Below are 18,497 nucleotides of genomic sequence, written 5' to 3' on the forward strand. Positions count from 1 at the left end.
ATCGATGTAAAGGTCTAGGGCAATCGGGCTGTATATCGAATACACCTAGTGCACACTGTTTCCACTAGGTGGCGCCACGTGTCACTGTTAATCTTTCTCCTGTTAACATACATTTAAAATGCCAGCTACACTTAGAAAAATAGTTACCTTTTATATAAAAACGATACAAGGCATTTGCCAGATGTATAACACAAATAGCACGAGTTTTGCATACATTTTGTTTTCCATTTATTAATTTGCTTTAGTAAACTAATTGGCCAAGGCACAGAGTTTGTTTGTATTTTCCTTCAATTAGCTCGATCTCACATTTAAAATAGGCTCCACCAACGTATACTTAGATGGATGTATATATATAATTCATAATTCATAATAAAAACACACGCACATACAAACGGCAGCTAATTAAAAAGAAAAACAAATCGTTTTCCGCTAAGCATTTTCCAACGAACCTACGACAAACAAAAAAACCGATGTACTCTCGCTTAGTGTTAGGAATTAAACTAGATTACGGTTAGCGGTCTATAAACTAAAAAACATCTTAGGGCGCTACACAACTTTAGCATAGATTACAATTAACGTGTTCTTTACAATATTACATTAGAAAGATTACAATTTCCTCAGATCTGCTCGCATGGTTTTTGTGTTTTCTGTTTTGCTATCAGAGAATAAGTGTTGAATTTTCCCCGCTTTTTCCGCATTTTCCTCGCGGGGCGGCTTAACAATTTCATTTGGCATTCAACAAGTTGGTCTAACATTGCTAGGTTTCTCACATAGGTTACGTGTTACGTGTTACGTCTAAGTTTGTTCTTTTTTTTTGGGGAGGACACATGGGAAGAGCAGTGATAGATGATGAAGTGGGCAGAAAGGCACTGATTGCAGGTCCCCCGTCCCTCTGTTCTGCTAGATTAGATTTAAATTAGGCTTATAAGACCCGCTTATATCGCTGCCGTGCGACGTTTGTCCGTTTTGTCCGTTTGTCCGTTTGTATACGTTCTCCGTTCTCCATCGCACACCTCTCAATCTCAATCTCGATTCTGAATGGGAAACCGGATGCGATGGCCGGATTCCACCAGCCTGCTGAGTTCGAATCCGGCCATCGATGGAAGGTGCAGAGAAGGAGAGGAGTGATTGGGTTGGGTTCGGGTAAATTCGCGTTCTCGTCTCGTTTAAGGCGTTTTGTTTTGCTTTGAGCACCAGAAAGGTTCGCTTTTCCAGTTGTTGGTCCCTTTGCGTTCTAACAATTTAAATATATATGGTTACAGCGTTTGTTTTGGAGTAGAAGGATACACTATGCTCGGTTAGAAGTCGAAGGTCCTGACTCGCTCCTCTCGTTCTCGTTTCATCGCTACTCTGCTCCGTTTTAAATTTATTCAGTTCATGCCCCAAGGCATATATATATATATATTATTTGTATGTATATACGTAGCTCCCTCCTCTACCGTCTCCTATAATTTATATTATGTATATAGTTTCATTCTATAGTCACGCTCCCTTTACAATGCAATCCCACGCGATGGCTTCTCTCCCCCTTTTGTGACTATTTGACTAACAATGATTTTGGGGTTGGGGTGTGGATGCTCTGCCTCAGACGTAAACCGGCGCCTGATCATCCGTCATGTCCGGCGGCTGTTTGTCGTCGAAGAATCGACGGAAGGTAAATTCGAAAAACCCGTGGAAGGGCTTGTCATTCTGGTCGATGTCATCGCCGCTGCTCATGTTGGAGTCATTCGAGCGCAGCTTCTCCGGGTCCACGGGATCAAAGTTGGACGTGTCCGTTGGGTGCTTGATTTCCGGTATGTAGGGCGCCTTCTGCTTTCGCATGTCCGCAAAGTCGATGCCCTTGAAGAAGTCGTGGCCCTTGACCTCGTCCACGCTTTTGCCCAGCCGCTTGTCGGCCGCCGCACAGAGCCTCCTTATCAGGTCCATGGCTTCGCGGGATAACTCGGCCTGCGGCGGGATGTGCAGCGTCTTCTCCCAGTTGATGACCTGTAAATGGAGCAAGCCACGTTAGCCATGGAACTCAGTTTGGGTCGTTGTGCAATGGAAGCTTTGATCAAACCTTTTGTTGCGTTTCCAGCGGACTGTTGGCCAGGAAGGGCGGCTGACCCACCAGCATCTCGTAGAGAATGACGCCCACGCTCCAGTAGTCGCACAGCTGCGTGTACCCGCTCCGCTCCAGCACCTCGGGCGCAATGTAGTTCGGGGTGCCCACCAGCGAGTGGGCCAGGACTCTTTGGTGATCGCGCATCCGTCGCCTGCGAGTTCGGCATACTTTTATTAACGGCCGTCCCAATTAATTAAGTGTACGAAACTCACCTCTCCAGCACGGTGGGCTTGGGTCCGTTCTCGGAGTACTCCTCCCAGGGTTCCATCGAGTCCTGGCGCGAGTGATTGCCTAAGATTATGATATAAGTATGGCAGTGCTACACTTCGTCAGCTGCTTCAATCTCACCATTCTCCTGGTAGTACTTCGAGTTGTGCGTCCATCGGAATCCCGTGCACAGGCCGAAGTCGGTGAGCTTTATGTGTCCGTCCCTGTCGATGAGTATGTTGTCAGGCTTGATGTCCCTGTGGAGGAAGTAAGTGAGTAAGTGAGTAAGTGGTGTAACTGGCAACTCGACTCCTCCTGCATTACCTGTGAATGAAGCCCATTTTGTGGACACTGTCCACGGCGCAGGTGACCTCGGCGATGTAGAATCTGGCCAGCTCCTCCTCGAAAATGCCCAGCTTGATGAGCAGCGACATCAGATCACCACCTGCGGGCAATCCACCAAGCTTTTAGTATATAGGAGATAGCGATGTAGGAGAACCACTCACCTGGTATGTAGTCCATCACAAAGTAGAGATTATCCTTGTCCTGGAAGCTGTAGTACAGCTTCACCACCCAGTTGTTGTCCGCTTCCGCGAGGATATCCCGCTCGGCCTTCACGTGCGCCACCTGATTCCGCTTGAGGACGTCGGCTTTCCGCAGGGTTTTCATCGCATACAGATGATTGGAGGCGTCGATCTTGCGCACCAGGGTCACCTCGCCAAAGGCACCAACGCCAATGGGCTTCAGCTTGATGAACATGCTCTTGTCCATCTTGGCGCGCTTCAAGCGAATGTAGTTGCTCTCCTTTTGGTTTAGCATCTTCCTCATCTCGATCTGCGTCTGATCGGGCAGTCCCACCTTGACCATCTCCTTCTCCAGCTGATTCTTGCGATAGGTGCGCTGGCGATACGACTTGATCACGTTCTCTATGTGCTGCTCCATGAAGAACTTGAAGGCTTGCGGCGAGTACTGCCTGATGCGGAACTCCTTGCGCTCCTCCTCCTTCTCCTTGGAGATCTTCTTGCGCTCTGGGATGGGCGAGGCGTGCTTGATCTTCTTGCAGGTGGTCGACGAGGAGGCGGTGGTGCTGGTGGATCCGTTGCTGCCACCCGAACTGTTGGCGCCCGTGCTCGCGGAGTTATTGTTGTATTTCGCGGGCGGAATGGGTGGCGTCGTCGCCAGGTTGCTGTTGCTTATCTGTATGTTGTTGTTGTTGCAGCTGGGCGGCTTGATCTCGCTGTTGTTGCTCTGATAGGGCGGCGGCGGAGGCAGCTGCCTGGGCTGGATTGGCTGGCTGGGATTCCCATTGGCCAGCTTCTGCTGATCCCGCTCCCGCTCCCGCTCCCGCTGCTCACGTTCCCGTTGAGCCTGCGCCTGTGCCTGGAGCACCCTCAACGCCTGCAGTTGCTGCTGCTGCTGGAGGTGTTGTTGCTGCTGCTGCTGCTGTTGCACCTGCTGCTGCTGCTGCACCTGCTGTTGCTGCTGCACCTGCTGCTGTTGCTGCTGTTGCTGCTGCTGCTGCACCACCGTGGCCGCCTTGGCCTGCATGCTCTTGGCATAGGACGGCGGCTCCAGGCAGTTGGGCTTGCTGTTCAGACCCACCAATGGTGGCGTTGTGGGCGTTGGCGGTTTGGATTGCTGGTGCTGATGCTGCTGCTGGTGCTGGTGCGCCGCCGCTGCTGCCTGCTGCTGCTGCTGCACCACTGCCGCGGACTTCTGGGGATAGGAGGGTGGTGCGGCTAGCACGTGAACGGGTGAGTTGCTGGCGGAGGCACTCGATGGAGATTGGGGCGCCACTGCCGTCTGCAGCACCGGCTTTTGGACCTGCGTGCTCTTCACACTCTGCATGATGATCGGCTGCTGACTGCGCGCCTGGTAGACGCGTGGCTGTGGCTTCGCCAGCGGCGCCGGCGGCAGGGACACGGTTATGGGACTCGGCGATCCCGCCGACGTGGCCGAGTATATCCCACTGCTGGGCGATTTCCTGTAGTCCGATTGCTGCGATTGCGTCGGCGACTGGCGCGATTGCATGGAGGCCGTGTAGCTGGGCGGTGGCGGCGGTGGTGCTGCTCCGCCAGCGCCGCCTTGGATTAGGTAGGGCGGCGGTGGCTCCACCACTGCGCCACTTCCGCCGCCCGGATACAGGTTGAGGGACTTGAGCTGCTGCGTCAGCTGCTGCTGCGGATTCTTCAGCCCGTTCTGGGTTATGACAGGTGAGTTGCCCCGCTGAGTGGGTGGCGCTATCGCCGGCGGGCGGTTGTTCAGGGCCGGCGATCGCCGCTTCACGTACGCCTGGCTGGTGGGCGGCACTGGCGGTGGGGGCGTGGCCGCGCTGGAGGCGGTGGGATTGCGTGGCGGCGGCGCCGGTGGAGCCACCTCACTGAAACCGCTGGGCGATGGCGAGAATCCACCATTGCCGCCCGGATTCCCCACCGTCCGCGCACTCGGCTGGTGGGTGTGGTGCGAGTGGGGGCTGTCCGAGCGGGAGCTGCCGGCTCCGGAGTCCAGAGCCGGACTGCAGCGCAGGTAGTGACTGCTCGCCGTGTCCCGCTCGATGCTCGGCTTGCGGATCAGCTTGTTTGGCATCAACGCCGTCATCATCTTTGGCACACGTCCGTTCGCCACGCCCACGCCAGACACGGATACGGATATGGAGCCGGAACCAGGCTGACCTACAATGGCGGGGGGCGGCGGGATGACCACGTCCGGCGCCGGAGAGGCGGAGGGCGGCGGCTCCATCGGCGGCTTGGCGTGGTGATAGTCCGGAGTAAGTGCATCGTTGCGTCCGTTGGTCGCCGTGTATCGCAGAGGTGTGTAATTCTGGAAGAGAAGGAGGCAAGGATTAGTTTAAGATCACATTTGCATGTCAGTTTATAAGAGCAGATATTTTCGCCCCCTTCTTAAATCATTTTCGCTACGCCCATGTGGGAATGGCATTCCTGCACTGAAAGAAATGCGCAGCATTCTTCCGAAGTAGAGCGTTTCTATCGAAAACCAAACAAAAGGCGTGCATGCTGAAAACAAAAACAAAGAGAGCAACAGAAAGCGAAACGAAGGCTAAAACAAAAGAACCAAGAAACGAGGCGACCAAAGCAACGAAATAAAATTCTTGCCGTCGTCGTGAAATTCCTAAAAGTCAGGCGCAACCAACGGGAGCGAGCGAGACGGAGCGCACGAAGGGGGTGGGAAGAATGGGGAGCAGGAAGAAGAGAGAGCGGGAGAGTGGGCGAGAGAATGGGACGGGGAAGGGGCAGAGCCGGCTGCCAGATGCGCTCCAAAACACAAGAACAAATACACTTGTAGCGAAGGTTGCCCTTGCCTCCATCTCGCTCCCACTCGCCTGTTGCTCCTTCCATGCTCCTTGTGCATCTCGCTCTCGCCTCGTCAGCTACCCGTTTTACGCGTTCTTTTGATGCCTCTCCTCCTTCGCCACCCCCTTCGCTTTCCCCCCCCGCCGACAATCTCTTGCCCTTTTGTGACTGATCCTCGATTTTATGACTTTGAATGCTCCCCCCTCTCTCTTCCTCTTTAGGGATGGCACTGTGATGGGAATTTGTATGCGATATGGAAAGGCGAATTCTTCAGGATTTTGATACATTTAATACATTTAATTTATGCGTGCAAACGAAGCTAAGTAAGCGGTAAATAACTTAGCAGTAAGTGATTTAACTCGTACTTTGATGCAATTAAAATTATTTATTAAATTGACGCTTAATAAGATAACAAATCGCTTAAAATGGATGAATGTGGACCGGTTTGACAAGGGCTTACGTATGTTCCATATTTAATTAGAATAATATTTAAATTAGTAATTCAGGATTATAGGTATTAAAACAAGACTTTCTGACTTTTAGTAGAAGTTATGCATTATTTGATTAATGCCAAAGTGGCCTCTTTCTTTTGGGAATCGTTCTGTGGATTTTCACCCACTCTACATGTCGCGATTTTAATGGGCATCAAATTAAATCCAAGGACGCGAGCCAAGCGAAACCCGACAAAGACCCCCAGCAGACTGTGCGTCGCTCTTTGAGGGGGTCTTCAAGCACCCCCCCTCCCACACCTCTCCCCTTCAAATGCCACCCCCCTTTGGCCACGCAGTCTTACATGAAAGCCAATTTACGGCAAATTAGCGAAAGCCAATGGGCTCACTAAAATCAGCAAGTGCAACAAGAAGACCGCGAAGCGAGTGACGCCCACGCAAATGGCATTGCTACATTTTCGAATAAAATAAATTGGATTTACGGCGGACTTTAGGGCGACGGCACTGCGAACCGTACAATTGCCAAAACACTTTCGCTAATCCACTTAAGCTCCTCTGCTCCGCGGTCGCCAATGCACTTTGCACAGCGATTCTGCTAAAGGCGCAAGGTCAAAGGAATTTGCGGATTACACAAGATACAACTATACAAATGGCAATTAGTAGGGAACTAAGCCAACATCTTGCCAGGATAAGTATCTTTGAGTTATTATGAAGTATCTTTGAGTTATTATGGAGTATCTTTGAGGTTTTATAAAGAGTCTTTGAGTTATTTCAAAGTATCTTTGAGTTATTAAGAAGTATCTTTGCGTTATTATAAAGTATCTTTGAGGTTTTATGGAGTATCTTTGGGTTATTATGGAGTATCTTTGAGTTATAATAAAGTATCGTTGAGTTATTAAGAAGTATCTTTGAGATATTACAAAGTATCTTTGAGTTATAATGAAGTATCTTTGAGTTATTAAGAAGTATCTTTGAGTTATTAAAAGTATAATAGAGATTCCCACCCCAAAACTAGATGACAACCCAATATGCAGCCTTGAACATAGCATACTATGTAACTGAGACTCCCTTGGCAAACCGCAAAAGTCGCATTGGGGCATGCCCCAACTAAATGCATCAAAATTCGAAATTCTTGGCAGCTCAATGATAATTGTGTAAAATGTGAGTACAGTGACGACCAGCTAAGACAGACATTTATTGGCATGGGAAATGCCATTATATTCTATACTTCCAAGTCACACTATAGATTTGTGGCCTGCACTATTAAAACCCTGGGTGGTTAAGACATATCGCACCGATCGGACCATATATTCACTATATAGAAGATATAGCCAAACATTCAGCCGCATGCCGCCTTTTGTTTGTGTTTGTGTGTTGGCACTTGTGGGCTGTGCGTGTGTCTGTTGTCTTTTGTTATTATTAGAGGCAACACACATTCTTTTTTCGGCGATCGCAGCTTCTGATATATGTGGGATATGGCTGTGCTATGTGCGATATAGACACACACTCGCATACTCGCATTTAGGTGGAAATTCCTGAGAAAAATAGCTGAGGCACAGAGCGCGAGAATAAAGAAAATAATGAAAATCGAGCGAAAGCGACCCACCGACAGGTTCAACAGATTTTTCGCACGAAAATCGCGCAAATTAGTTGAAAATTGCACCCCAAGGAATTCCAATTCGCTCGAAATGAAATGTGTCCCCCATAAAATGTTTACAGACAGACAGCAGGCGAAACAGTGCCAGCGAAAAGTTTTCCATATTATCTATAATCTATAAGTTCCAAGTACAGCGGTCCACTATTTTTGACTACTTTTGGCACCCACTGTGCCCACACTTATTATAAATAGCCAAGTTCGCAGCAAATCTAAATGGGGATTACATGTGTACGCGGCCACAAGAGCACCAAATATGTCACAGATCTTGAGGTTGGGATGTACCCATAAATATTAAAAAATATATAATAAGGTAAAGTGGTAAAAGTTTGCAGCTCCACTTCCACTCGAATCGACTGATTCGTTTTGTTTACTAATTTATTTATGGATTATTTTAAATTTTATTGTAATGGCATTTGGCTCACTGCTGAACGCGTTGGCGTTTCGTCTAATCGTCCACTCGGCGGCTTGTTTATTCGCTTGGCGTTCGCATTTTTTATTTATTATCGGCGTTTGTTATTTTAATTAATTTCTCTGCATATTTGCGGCCCAAGCGTTTTCGGTATGGATATTTATAGCAGAAGCTGAGCTGAATGGTTTTCAAGGCGTTGTTCGCTGGTAGCCAAGTGGCTAAAATGCCGCCAAAATAAGACGTCTCACAGCTAAGCATAGACTATAAGATACCCATTACGATGTTAGTTATAGTGGCTTTGAAATCAACAAGAGAGGCAAAGTAGTTGGACAAGAAAAATAACTTTAAAAGCTGAGTAAGCTAAAGGCAAAATATGTGTATGTAACTACATGTCAAGGGGTATCAAATAGTTCATAAGGCAGGCTGACAATCGCCTGTGTGGGCGCGAAAGTGTTGATCGGGTCGTGCATAAATTTCGTCTTTATTTATCGCCTATCGTTTATCGCCCCGACATGGACTGCCCACATAAGGAGGAAAACCCGAATGCTCGGATAGAGTATTCCGCACATACATATAATATGAGCCATATATGAGCAGATTATGGGTTTCTGGTATTTAGCGCTCAGCATGACCAATTAGCCGGGCCATTGTGCCTACGAGGCGTAGGCCGAAAAGCCGGGCGAAAGTTGGCCAAAACCCCCAAAGTTGGCCCCAACTTCAGCCAAAGAGCAATGCCAATGGCACCGCAATTGCAGCACTAAATTGGCCTGTCTGAACGAACTGGCCGTGGTCATAACAATTAGCCAACTCGCAGGCATATATTTTATGGCCAAAACCTGAGCACGCCCATCGCCTGGATTAAGAGAAAACCCGCCTCCCAGCCTCCAAGTCTCCGAGTCTCTGGAATTTCTTTTGGCCCGATCCTCGAATCCAAGCGAATCCAAACATAATTTACAGTCGCGGCAAACAGTAGCTGGCAAGTGGAGATCGTAAAACATTGAATTGATGACCCGTCAGATAATATTTAAGAATTTTTATGTCCTTCCCCGCCACTCTCTTCATGCTCCTTTCCGCAGCTCTTTCGCATTTTTTAAAGGAACTTTGGGCATTGCAGCGATTGAAATCTTTGATAGTGGCTCAAAGGAAATGCTGACGGAGGAGCACTTCAAATCCAAATGGGTGGGTCCATCAAAATGCCAAATGGGCAAAATGGGAAAAATGGAAGTCGTGTATTATTCAAAAGACACTCACTTTCAAAAGACATATAAATAGCCATAAACAAGTCATGTCCCAGTTGGTTACAATCTCCTCAAAAGAACTAGTACGAAGTAAAATTTAGAGTCGGAAATCAGGGATTATAGGTATTAAAGATCTACGATCTACAGACATGGTGCCGAAATCTTGAACCGAGAGCATTAGTCATTCGGCCGCTGGTGTGCAATCGCTTGGGGAATTTTCGGCATTCATTGAAATCAATAGCAACCCACTCATCAATTGGGTTGGAATATATACGCTATATACGCATATTCCGAACCGATCGCTTGAGTTCACGGTGTGACGTCAATGCCAAGAATCCAGGGCGATCGCGTGCACGCACACTTCGCAGCTCTGAAGATCGTCTCGTGTGTGTGCTCTCGATGGCTCTCTTTGTACACAGAGAAAAACGGATTTAAAACGGCATTTAATAGAGGAATTCAATGAAAGAAAGATTATAGTAACTTCAAAGCATATATTTTATTATAAACCCTAAAAAGGCTACCATTTTTTGATACTTCTCTCCCATCTCTTTGTTAACAAGCTGCTTTTCTTGCCGTGTATCTCCTCTTCTGTCCCTCTTCCGCCGGTCACTTGCCTGCCCATCCACCCACTCTGAGGGCAGAAGGTCAATTGCACTTCGCCTGCCAGTTCATTAATTTGGCGATCAATTTTCCGCTTTATAAATAGCTCGTCTAGCTATTTTCTTTTCAGCCAGCATAATGGCCAACTCCCGCGGCTGAGTTTCCCACAGCTGACCAACCAACCACCCACCATTCACCTCACGACCTTGTGCAGGTGAAAAATGTGCGGCTCGTGCCAGTTTCTAAATTAAAATCTTACGTTAAATTTCGTTTGTAGGCTCAAAGTTTGTCATGTTTGTAGATCATAGAAAAATGCTAGAGTTTCGAGTTCATAACTTTTGAATATTTCGGCTCGTAAATGTCGGGCATAAAATCAAGAATCCATACTTTCCCAGTCGCGCCTAGAAAATCACCCACTCTTTTCGGAAAATGTATGTATATTGCTGCTTTGTGGCTGGCATTTTATCTGGTTGTTAGTTTTTAATAGTGGTCGTCTCTGCCGTCTTGTGCCTTGATTGTCGCCTCATTGGTCGAGCGACCATAAAAAGTTGTGATAAGCGTTTTAATGGCATAACTTCCAGCTTGAGAGCTAAGATGGTCTTAAGTAGCTTGGAGCCGGGCTAAGTCGAGATTCACCAAGATGAGCTGAGCTGAGTGGCACGGAGCTAAACGGTTTATTTAAATTCCTTAAGCCTGTTCTGCGGCTCGAAGCGAGTGAGTCAGATGTGGAAATACTTTTGGAGAACGTGGTGGATTTTCTCCTATTCTATAGATACTAAGATACAGATACAGATACTATACTAATTTTATTTAAATTAAAAGTCTCAAACTGCCGGTACAAGTTCGCATATCTAGTTTGCTGTTTATCCACTGCTGTTGTGTTAACTGAATGAAGATCTGTATTCGGCTCATTCATCATTTGATAAAATCTACGATCTGATTTGCAGAAACAGTCTAACAAATTCATGCAAATCTATGCCACATTCGCTGTAGAATCTTGTGCAGTGAATCTGCTGCAGTTGCTGCAGGAATTCGCGGTGATAGGAGGTACTATGTAAAGTAAGTAATCATAATATATAGTCACCTGATTATTCCTATGGTTATTTTGTACTTCGAATCGGGTTAGGTCCTGCTTGATGCTCTCGAGGGCTTCCGCCGTGTATTTATCATTGGGACGACCGCCCCTTTTTTCGCCCGCTGGATGCATGATGCTGCTGCTGCTTCGCCCTGTGGCATTTAGCACTCATATCACAGAAATGCTCGACACTCACACTCACACTCGCACTCGCACAGCACTCGCACACACACTGGGGCACATCGGCGGCCGGGGGGATTTGTATGCTGCCTTTCTATGATTATTTCGATTATGATTATATTTTATTTAATTGGTTGTTTCGTATAGAAGACACGTATATTACCCGCTTGTCCGGCGATGCTGAGCACCTTTTTGCATTTGATTATTTGCGACTATGATAACGAACTACTTAGTCGCAGGTTTAGGATGCTTTATTATCGCGATCTTGATATGGTTGCTCTCAATAAAGATAAATGTGTTTGCACTGCTCTTTCTCGCGGTGTAGGCTTCTGCTTTGTTTGTCGTCGGATTATTTATCACTCGCGCCGGGAATTCTTCCACTCGCATTCGCATTCACATTCACATTCACATTTGCGTTCGCATTCGTTATTTGTATTCACATTTGCATTATAACAGCAACTCCCCTCGCCGCCCAACATTCATTTCGCATGTAAATACTGCCGCCTCCCAGCATTTGATTTTTATTTTTTGTATATTTTGTATTTTTTATATTTGTTGTATTTTTTCTGTTTTCGATTTTTATTCGTCCGCTTTATCAGAGATTCTGCGCCAGCCGCAAAAGCACAATTCAAATTCGAAAATAGTTGGCAGATCCGAATAAAAGTCGCAGGCGATGAATGAATTCCATTTGAATAACTGAATACCAAAATATTAGTTGATTTCAATTTGATTTGAGCCGATTCGAGAATCGAGCCTCACGGAATCTTAATTGATCCTACACACGAATCGAGATGGCGGCCAACTTGGAGCTGAAAATATAGAAAAAGAGACGGGGGGTTGGGTGAGAAAATTGATCAAACCAAAATTGTCACACGCTATAAGATATATGCTAAATGCCAAATGCCACACATGCGAAACAAGGTTTTCAGCCGCCTCCAAAGTGACCCATTCATTGGGAGCCCACACGAGACTGAACTTAATTTAAGTGGTTCCGATTATGAAAACTATAAAATATAATAATATAACTCCACTTGAATAACTCTGCATGAATACATTACATGTATCCCAAGTCTTTCATTCCTAGTATTACTTTTGTTAGCGAATTCCGTAGTGAATCTTCCAGAAACCCTGGTCAAAAAGCCCCAATTGGCAGCACTATCTCGGCCAGTGGATCGACATCCACTGGAGTGCCAGCAACGTGAGTCACCCGCAATCGGGGGTCTTAAAGAGCTGCCGGAAAATCCGCCCTCATTGTTCGTAATGACCAACGCGACTCGTGGAGGAAGTGCTTTCTTTTGCACGCTTTTCACGCCTTTTGCCAGTGATTTTCGGGCCCAAACTGCCCCAAGTTGCAGCAGATCGAGGCCAAAAACGAGAAAAAACAAAAAGAAGGTGGCAGGCTGCACATAAATTATGCTCTTATGTCATGTTTCGAATTCTGGGGAAATGTAAACGGAAAAAATCACCCGGCAACGCAAAAACAAACCCAATTTTATGACGAACCATTAAGCTCACACTACATACGTATCTATATATATATATGTATTTTTGTAGGTGTGGAGGTGTCGGGGGGAGCTAGGGGGCGGAGGGAGTGGCGTGCGCACCTGACTATGAAATAGCCATCGACAGATAGATGTGTAAACAAACACGGAATTTCGCCGAATTTGTGCCAAGTGCAAATGAGGAAGGAAACGCAGCGAACACAAAGTATCGCGTGGCTGATCGAAGTGTGTGATACCCTGCAGGGAGCTAAGTATATATATAGAACTTTCCTTGCCCAATTGCGTAGTAAAGACTTTGAAACCTGAGTAATAACCAGTCATGGATGCCTCTAAATATCTAAATACCAAACAGTTGACAACATTCCCCGCAGCACTCAAGTCCACAAATAATGTGCACATATAGTATATGTATATATATCCGTATATTCGTATATCTGGAGATAATGAACCATAGACATCTGCCTACATGCAAACATGACTCGGTGTCTTGATCCGCAAACAGCGTTTTGATTGCCCTGTAAATTCACTCGAACATAAAAGCTTGGGAGCCACGAAACACGGGTTTTAATTATTCTGTTGACAAAAGTGGTTTCTTTACTTTAATTCCGCTCTATTAGCTCTTGCCAAGGAATGCGAATTTAGCCGGGGTTGTGTACATGCGAGTATGCGAGATGATAACAGCCATACCCACCATACCAACCATAGTATAGATAGAACATATAGATCTCGGGATCTCGGGTGGGTAAACAACTCGGGCCCCACGCGCCAAATCCGCGTGTCAACAGAGATCGGCCCTGGCGTGTAGCTATACATATACACCATATACTTGTATATATAACTATATAACTATAGTAACTATATGTACATATGGCCTCTCGCATTTTTGTGTTTTGGTGCCAAGTTGGGAAACTTTCGCATTCCACGCATACCGCCCAGTATTTTTGCGCAAATAAGCGCTGCGCTGCCATCGTATCCAATAACTAATTAGCAATCCAAACAACCAATTCACTTGCAATCCTCCTACGCCCTTCGCTCAAATATTTAGATTTAGATGCGTTATTAAGCGGCTACGCCATTGGAATCTCTAATTGTTTAATTGCGTCCAAAGTTGTGGCTTCACATGAAAGAGCGAGTGCCGCTTTGATATCTAAAGCCATATCTAAATGGCTTTTGTTCCCTATTTTCGCTTAGGCAGAATTTCGCATTTAGCATTAATTGAGATACTTTACTCGCCACTAAGCCCATTGAGCTTATGGCTACTTTCGGTTACTTTCGTCGTATCTACCCCCTTTTTTCGCGTTGTGTAACGCTTTTCTGGAGCAATAGTCTCTAATCACTTTCGCAAACTAGCATTCCGTATTTGCGTTGTCCAGATTGTGTTTACTTTCACACTTGTAAGGTGTTTAATCACCTGAGAACTGCATTGTGTGCACAGGTTTATTAGAATCATTACATGTATCTATGAGATAAACTCAGTTTTAGGGGTATTCTTGGCTAACGAAATATACTAAATTACTTAATTTATTTGTGTTTTTTATCAGAAGAACCCATTTTATTTTGTTACTAAACCACATAGAAGTAATATTTAGACCTATTTACTTTTTAAGCAACTCTACAGAGTAATATTTCGTTTGGTTCTAAAAATTCGTCACTCTGGAAACACCCTGTTATTTATACTAATTTATCAGAAATGTGATTTTGACCCATAATCTAGCCTCAACTTTGATAACTTATCACTCGGTAGATTACGAAACGGTAGTAATGAACCGCAGATCCCGAAATCCCGAGGGAATTACGTGCCTTCAAAGCAGAGCAAGCGAGAGAGCTAGTGCAAAGAGGGGGCCAGAAAGAGAGGGAGAAACACGCTGCAGGGGGCAAACACTAGAGTGCCCCAACACACTCACACACACGCACGCCGCACATGCACACACACACACAGGCAGGCGAAGAAGTGTGCGACGCGTCAGGGCAGAAGATAAAAATAGTATTAGTTGCTGATTATTATTGCAAAAATGCGCATTCCACAGCGGCTGCGAAGAAGAAGAGCAGTTGCGGCAAGGGATCGGAAGAGGGGGCGGGGAGGTGGGGTGAGCAGGCGGAAAAAAGGGGGCGGGTCGGCGGCTGCTGCTCAGTCGCCTTGGCTCTTGCTCTCTTTCTGCCGCTCTCTTCCTCTCTCTGTTTTCGTTTCGTTTTCCCTTTTTTCATCCACTCTCTCACACAAACACATCAGTGTGCGTGTGTGTGTGTGTGTGGAGGGGGGCGGCGAAAGGGGGTAGGGGATCGAAGCAAGCAAGAAAAACGAGCTAAATTGCATTTTCGTCGTCCACATCGCTCGACTTGCATTGCAGTGCAACAGTGGCGGCGAGGGGTGCGGGAAATTCCAGGGGGTGGGGGGTTTTTAATCCGAAGAGCCAAGTTCAGCGAACACTCCCACTAAGTCCACTTTTTATCGGGAAAATAGAGTAATGTTAGCAATGATATCCTTTAAATAGACTAACTAAATTTAAATCAAGAATCACTCCATTGAAAAGAGTTTACACATTTTCATTAAGAGCTTACGGTGGAACCATATCTATGTATATAGTATGCTTCATCGAGCGAGGCATTTGCGGGGTATCCCTTTGGTCGGCACCATCCCCTCGCCAAACTTCCTCTTCCTTTTCTTGTTTTATCGTTCATTTACTTTTAAAAGCGAACCACAACAGCACAAACGGCCCACTGTATTGGTATTTATTGCCCATGGCGCGCGTGTGTGTGTGTATCTGTGTGCTTTGTGGAATGCACACGATCAACGCCAATGGAGCCTCACCTGTTCCAGCAACAACAACAACAAATACTACTACTACAACAACAAAGCTACAACTACAACTACAACAGAGGCAGCAACAAACAACAACACACTCACATAATCCACTGCGAATTGCATGCTGGAATGTGAATGGAATCCCAACGATTTTCCAACGTCGCTGACGATGACGCCGCTGTTTGCTGGTTTTAAGCAAAAACAACAATCGCCAACAAGCACAAAAACAACAATAGTAGTAGTAGTAGTAATAGTAGTAGTCTTACTAGAGAGCGCAACAACAAAGTTTCGCACATTTCGGAGGCGTTTTTTGGACTTTAGCTCCGTTTTCAGTTGCAAGTTTTGTGGGCGCGTTTATATCAAAGCTGCGTACATATATTTTTTGGAATTTCTATAGAGAATCGATGGTGTATTTCTATTCTATAACCCCTCGGCTTTTACATATAACAAAATAGTATTAAATTAAAACCTTTTTAATCTCTAAAAAAACAGGGCTTAGAACTGAAAACTGCGATTAATCCCAAGTAAAAAACTATTCAATGAAGTTGGTGCTTTGAAAAAAGCAAGTTTTTGCTGCCGCAGAGCATTCAAACTGCAGAAAGCTGTGCCACAGACATTTTGCATCTCATTGCAATTAACTTTATGAATTTTCGGCTGGCTGGCTCGACAAATGGAGGAGGTCTCAATGTTCCGCCCCCTTCGTTTCTTGCTTTGTGCTTTGTGGTTCGTGCTTTTGCTTTTTCGCCAGCACAAACGGGCCGCCTGAGAAATTATTGTCGCACTGACATTGAAGTGGCGGCGCTGCCTCTAATTACAAATTACAATGGGCTGCAGTTACTTGTGCCACATTTCGCATTTGCATCTCGCGTCTTTGCATCTACTGTGCTGCCCCCGCGGATTTTCCTCATTTTCCCCATTCCGCCGATTGTGTGCTCTATTCACATGCAAATCGGAGGCAGCTGCTGCCCACGGTTGCATCAACACCGCGCACACTGTCACACAGTTGATCTCTACTAGAACTACAGTGGCCACTGCCTACATGGATTACTCAATTACTTAATGTTACATTATATTAATAAAATTAGATCATAAGAAGCAGCGAAGTAATTGGTTGTGCTGTACAAAATCAAAATAGCACCTGGTAGAATCACCATTGCATTGCATAATTATACTAAATACGATTCATATATTGTTTAAGTTTAGCATCTTTATTATCAAATAAAAAATTATTATTAATTTAAATTCTTTTTATTTTAAAAATAACATAAGTCGCTGTCTCTTTTAGTTGATCTTCACTGTATGCAAATCGTGCGCCGTTTTCGTCATGTTTTGACTAAATTCCTGACATTACTATTATTATTATTATTGTTATTGATGCAACTCTAATTGTCGTATTTTTACTTTTCGTTGTTTATTGTTTTCTTGGTGGTTTTTTGAATTTGTAACTTTTCTGACACACGAAACTCAGAGCCAATTAACCGCAGCTTCAGTTGCACTGAGAAAAGTGCGTGCATACATTGACCTTGCCTAATGTCGTTGGAAAAACGAAAGGAATTCCAATTTACGCTGGAATAAAGTTAAATATGCTACGAGATTAATGGTTTTCCATAGACACCAGTACACTCCGCCAGAAAGAGAGGGAAGTCAAAAGAATTTAATCCGATTTGTGTAGCAACCTCTCGCTCGCTCTCTTTGTCTCCTCCGCTCTCCCCCACACACATACACACACACACTCGTACACACGTACAGATTTATTCCACGAGAGAGCGAGAGCGAAATATGTAAATACAGCCTGTTGCATTTGTGTGTGTACTTCGCATTTCGTTTTCAGGCACTTTTCCGCACATTTTTGATTGCTTTTCGTGCGTTTTCCGTGCAGTTTTCCTCGCTTTTCCACACAGCACACAGGCAATTGGAAATGCACACCAGCACACACACATGAGTCGCACACACCAGCGCAGCCACACACGCACTGGCTACACACACACACACTCGCACACATTCAACAGATATTGCATTTTCTTTTTGGACTGGAAGATACGCAAATTCCAGCTGCAAACGTTGCATTTTCACCAGGCATTTTCCACAATTACCTTCGCTCCTTCGCGTTTTCCACGTTTTCCACGCAATTTCCTTGCTTTTCGCCTCTTTGTTCTCGCCTTTTTCGCGTTTCCCACACACGGCACTTATTGCTTTCCTTCTTTTTCTCCGTTTTTCCTTGCCTTCTAACGACAATTCGCTGATATTTGCCGATGTATTTTCACTTGATTCACTCGCGTTCGCGCTCCATCACTTTTCGCGTGCATTTAGTCGTGCATTTTCCAGGCATTTTCGATGCGCGTTTGTCTTAAATTTAGTAAAAATTAATTCGTGGTTTTGTTGCTGCCGTCGTGCTAGATATGTTCACATATCGATAGACCGATATCGATTGGCAGGGGTCTAGGGAGGAGTAGCTGAGCTAATCTGGCAGCCACTTCGGATATCGATTGGATTTGCCTGCGGTATCGATGTTTACATATGAAAATAACAAATTAAAATATTTTAAGCAATTTGTTGATTATTTGATATATATATTGTAGAACTATTACAGAATATAAAGGCTAAGATGATACCACAGTTTGAACCCATCGGAATAAATAGTTAGACATTTTAACGACGTCTCAAACCAATTCTGATTAGCACTTAGCAAGGACGCAACCCTTCTGATATAAAATTCTTTTAATATAAAAAAAAACAAAACTGATTTAAAATATTTTGTACTTTAATATGTAATTCAGATCACTTTTTATAAAAACGTTGTTTTGCGTATCAATCTGATATTCAGCTGAAAATGTTTAATACCTTGTTCCAAAGTCAGGAAAAGCTAAATTAGTAACTGCAAGTTACAAACCAATTATTCCTGAAAATCATTTAAAATAATATTCTGCCCGCTCAGCTTTTGAAAAACTCGATAGCTGCAGCT

The 18,497-nt window shown here is 45.3% G+C and overlaps 1 protein-coding gene across 2 annotated transcripts; it reads right to left on the bottom strand.

Moving 5' to 3' along the window:
- Positions 1-204: 204 nt before the first annotated feature.
- LOC120451280 (serine/threonine-protein kinase Warts) lies at positions 205-17,962 on the bottom strand. 2 transcript variants are annotated; one of them, XM_039634825.2, is made up of 9 exons: positions 17,629-17,962; positions 11,394-12,039; positions 11,060-11,324; positions 2,818-5,131; positions 2,636-2,756; positions 2,453-2,568; positions 2,317-2,395; positions 2,060-2,255; positions 205-1,986 (listed from the first exon to the last, which is right to left on the bottom strand). In XM_039634825.2, exons 3-9 carry the CDS (start codon positions 11,180-11,182, stop codon positions 1,585-1,587), a joined length of 3,351 nt encoding a protein of 1,116 aa, XP_039490759.1. In that variant the 5' UTR covers positions 11,183-11,324; positions 11,394-12,039; positions 17,629-17,962; the 3' UTR covers positions 205-1,584. The 2 variants fall into 2 exon arrangements, with proteins under 2 accessions (XP_039490759.1, XP_043862225.1); XM_044006290.1 differs by having other exon boundaries at positions 11,060-12,039.
- Between the last annotated feature and the right edge of the window lie 535 nt (positions 17,963-18,497).

This window comes from Drosophila santomea, chromosome 3R, assembly GCF_016746245.2.
Source record: "Drosophila santomea strain STO CAGO 1482 chromosome 3R, Prin_Dsan_1.1, whole genome shotgun sequence".
Lineage (NCBI taxonomy): Eukaryota > Metazoa > Arthropoda > Insecta > Diptera > Drosophilidae > Drosophila > Drosophila santomea.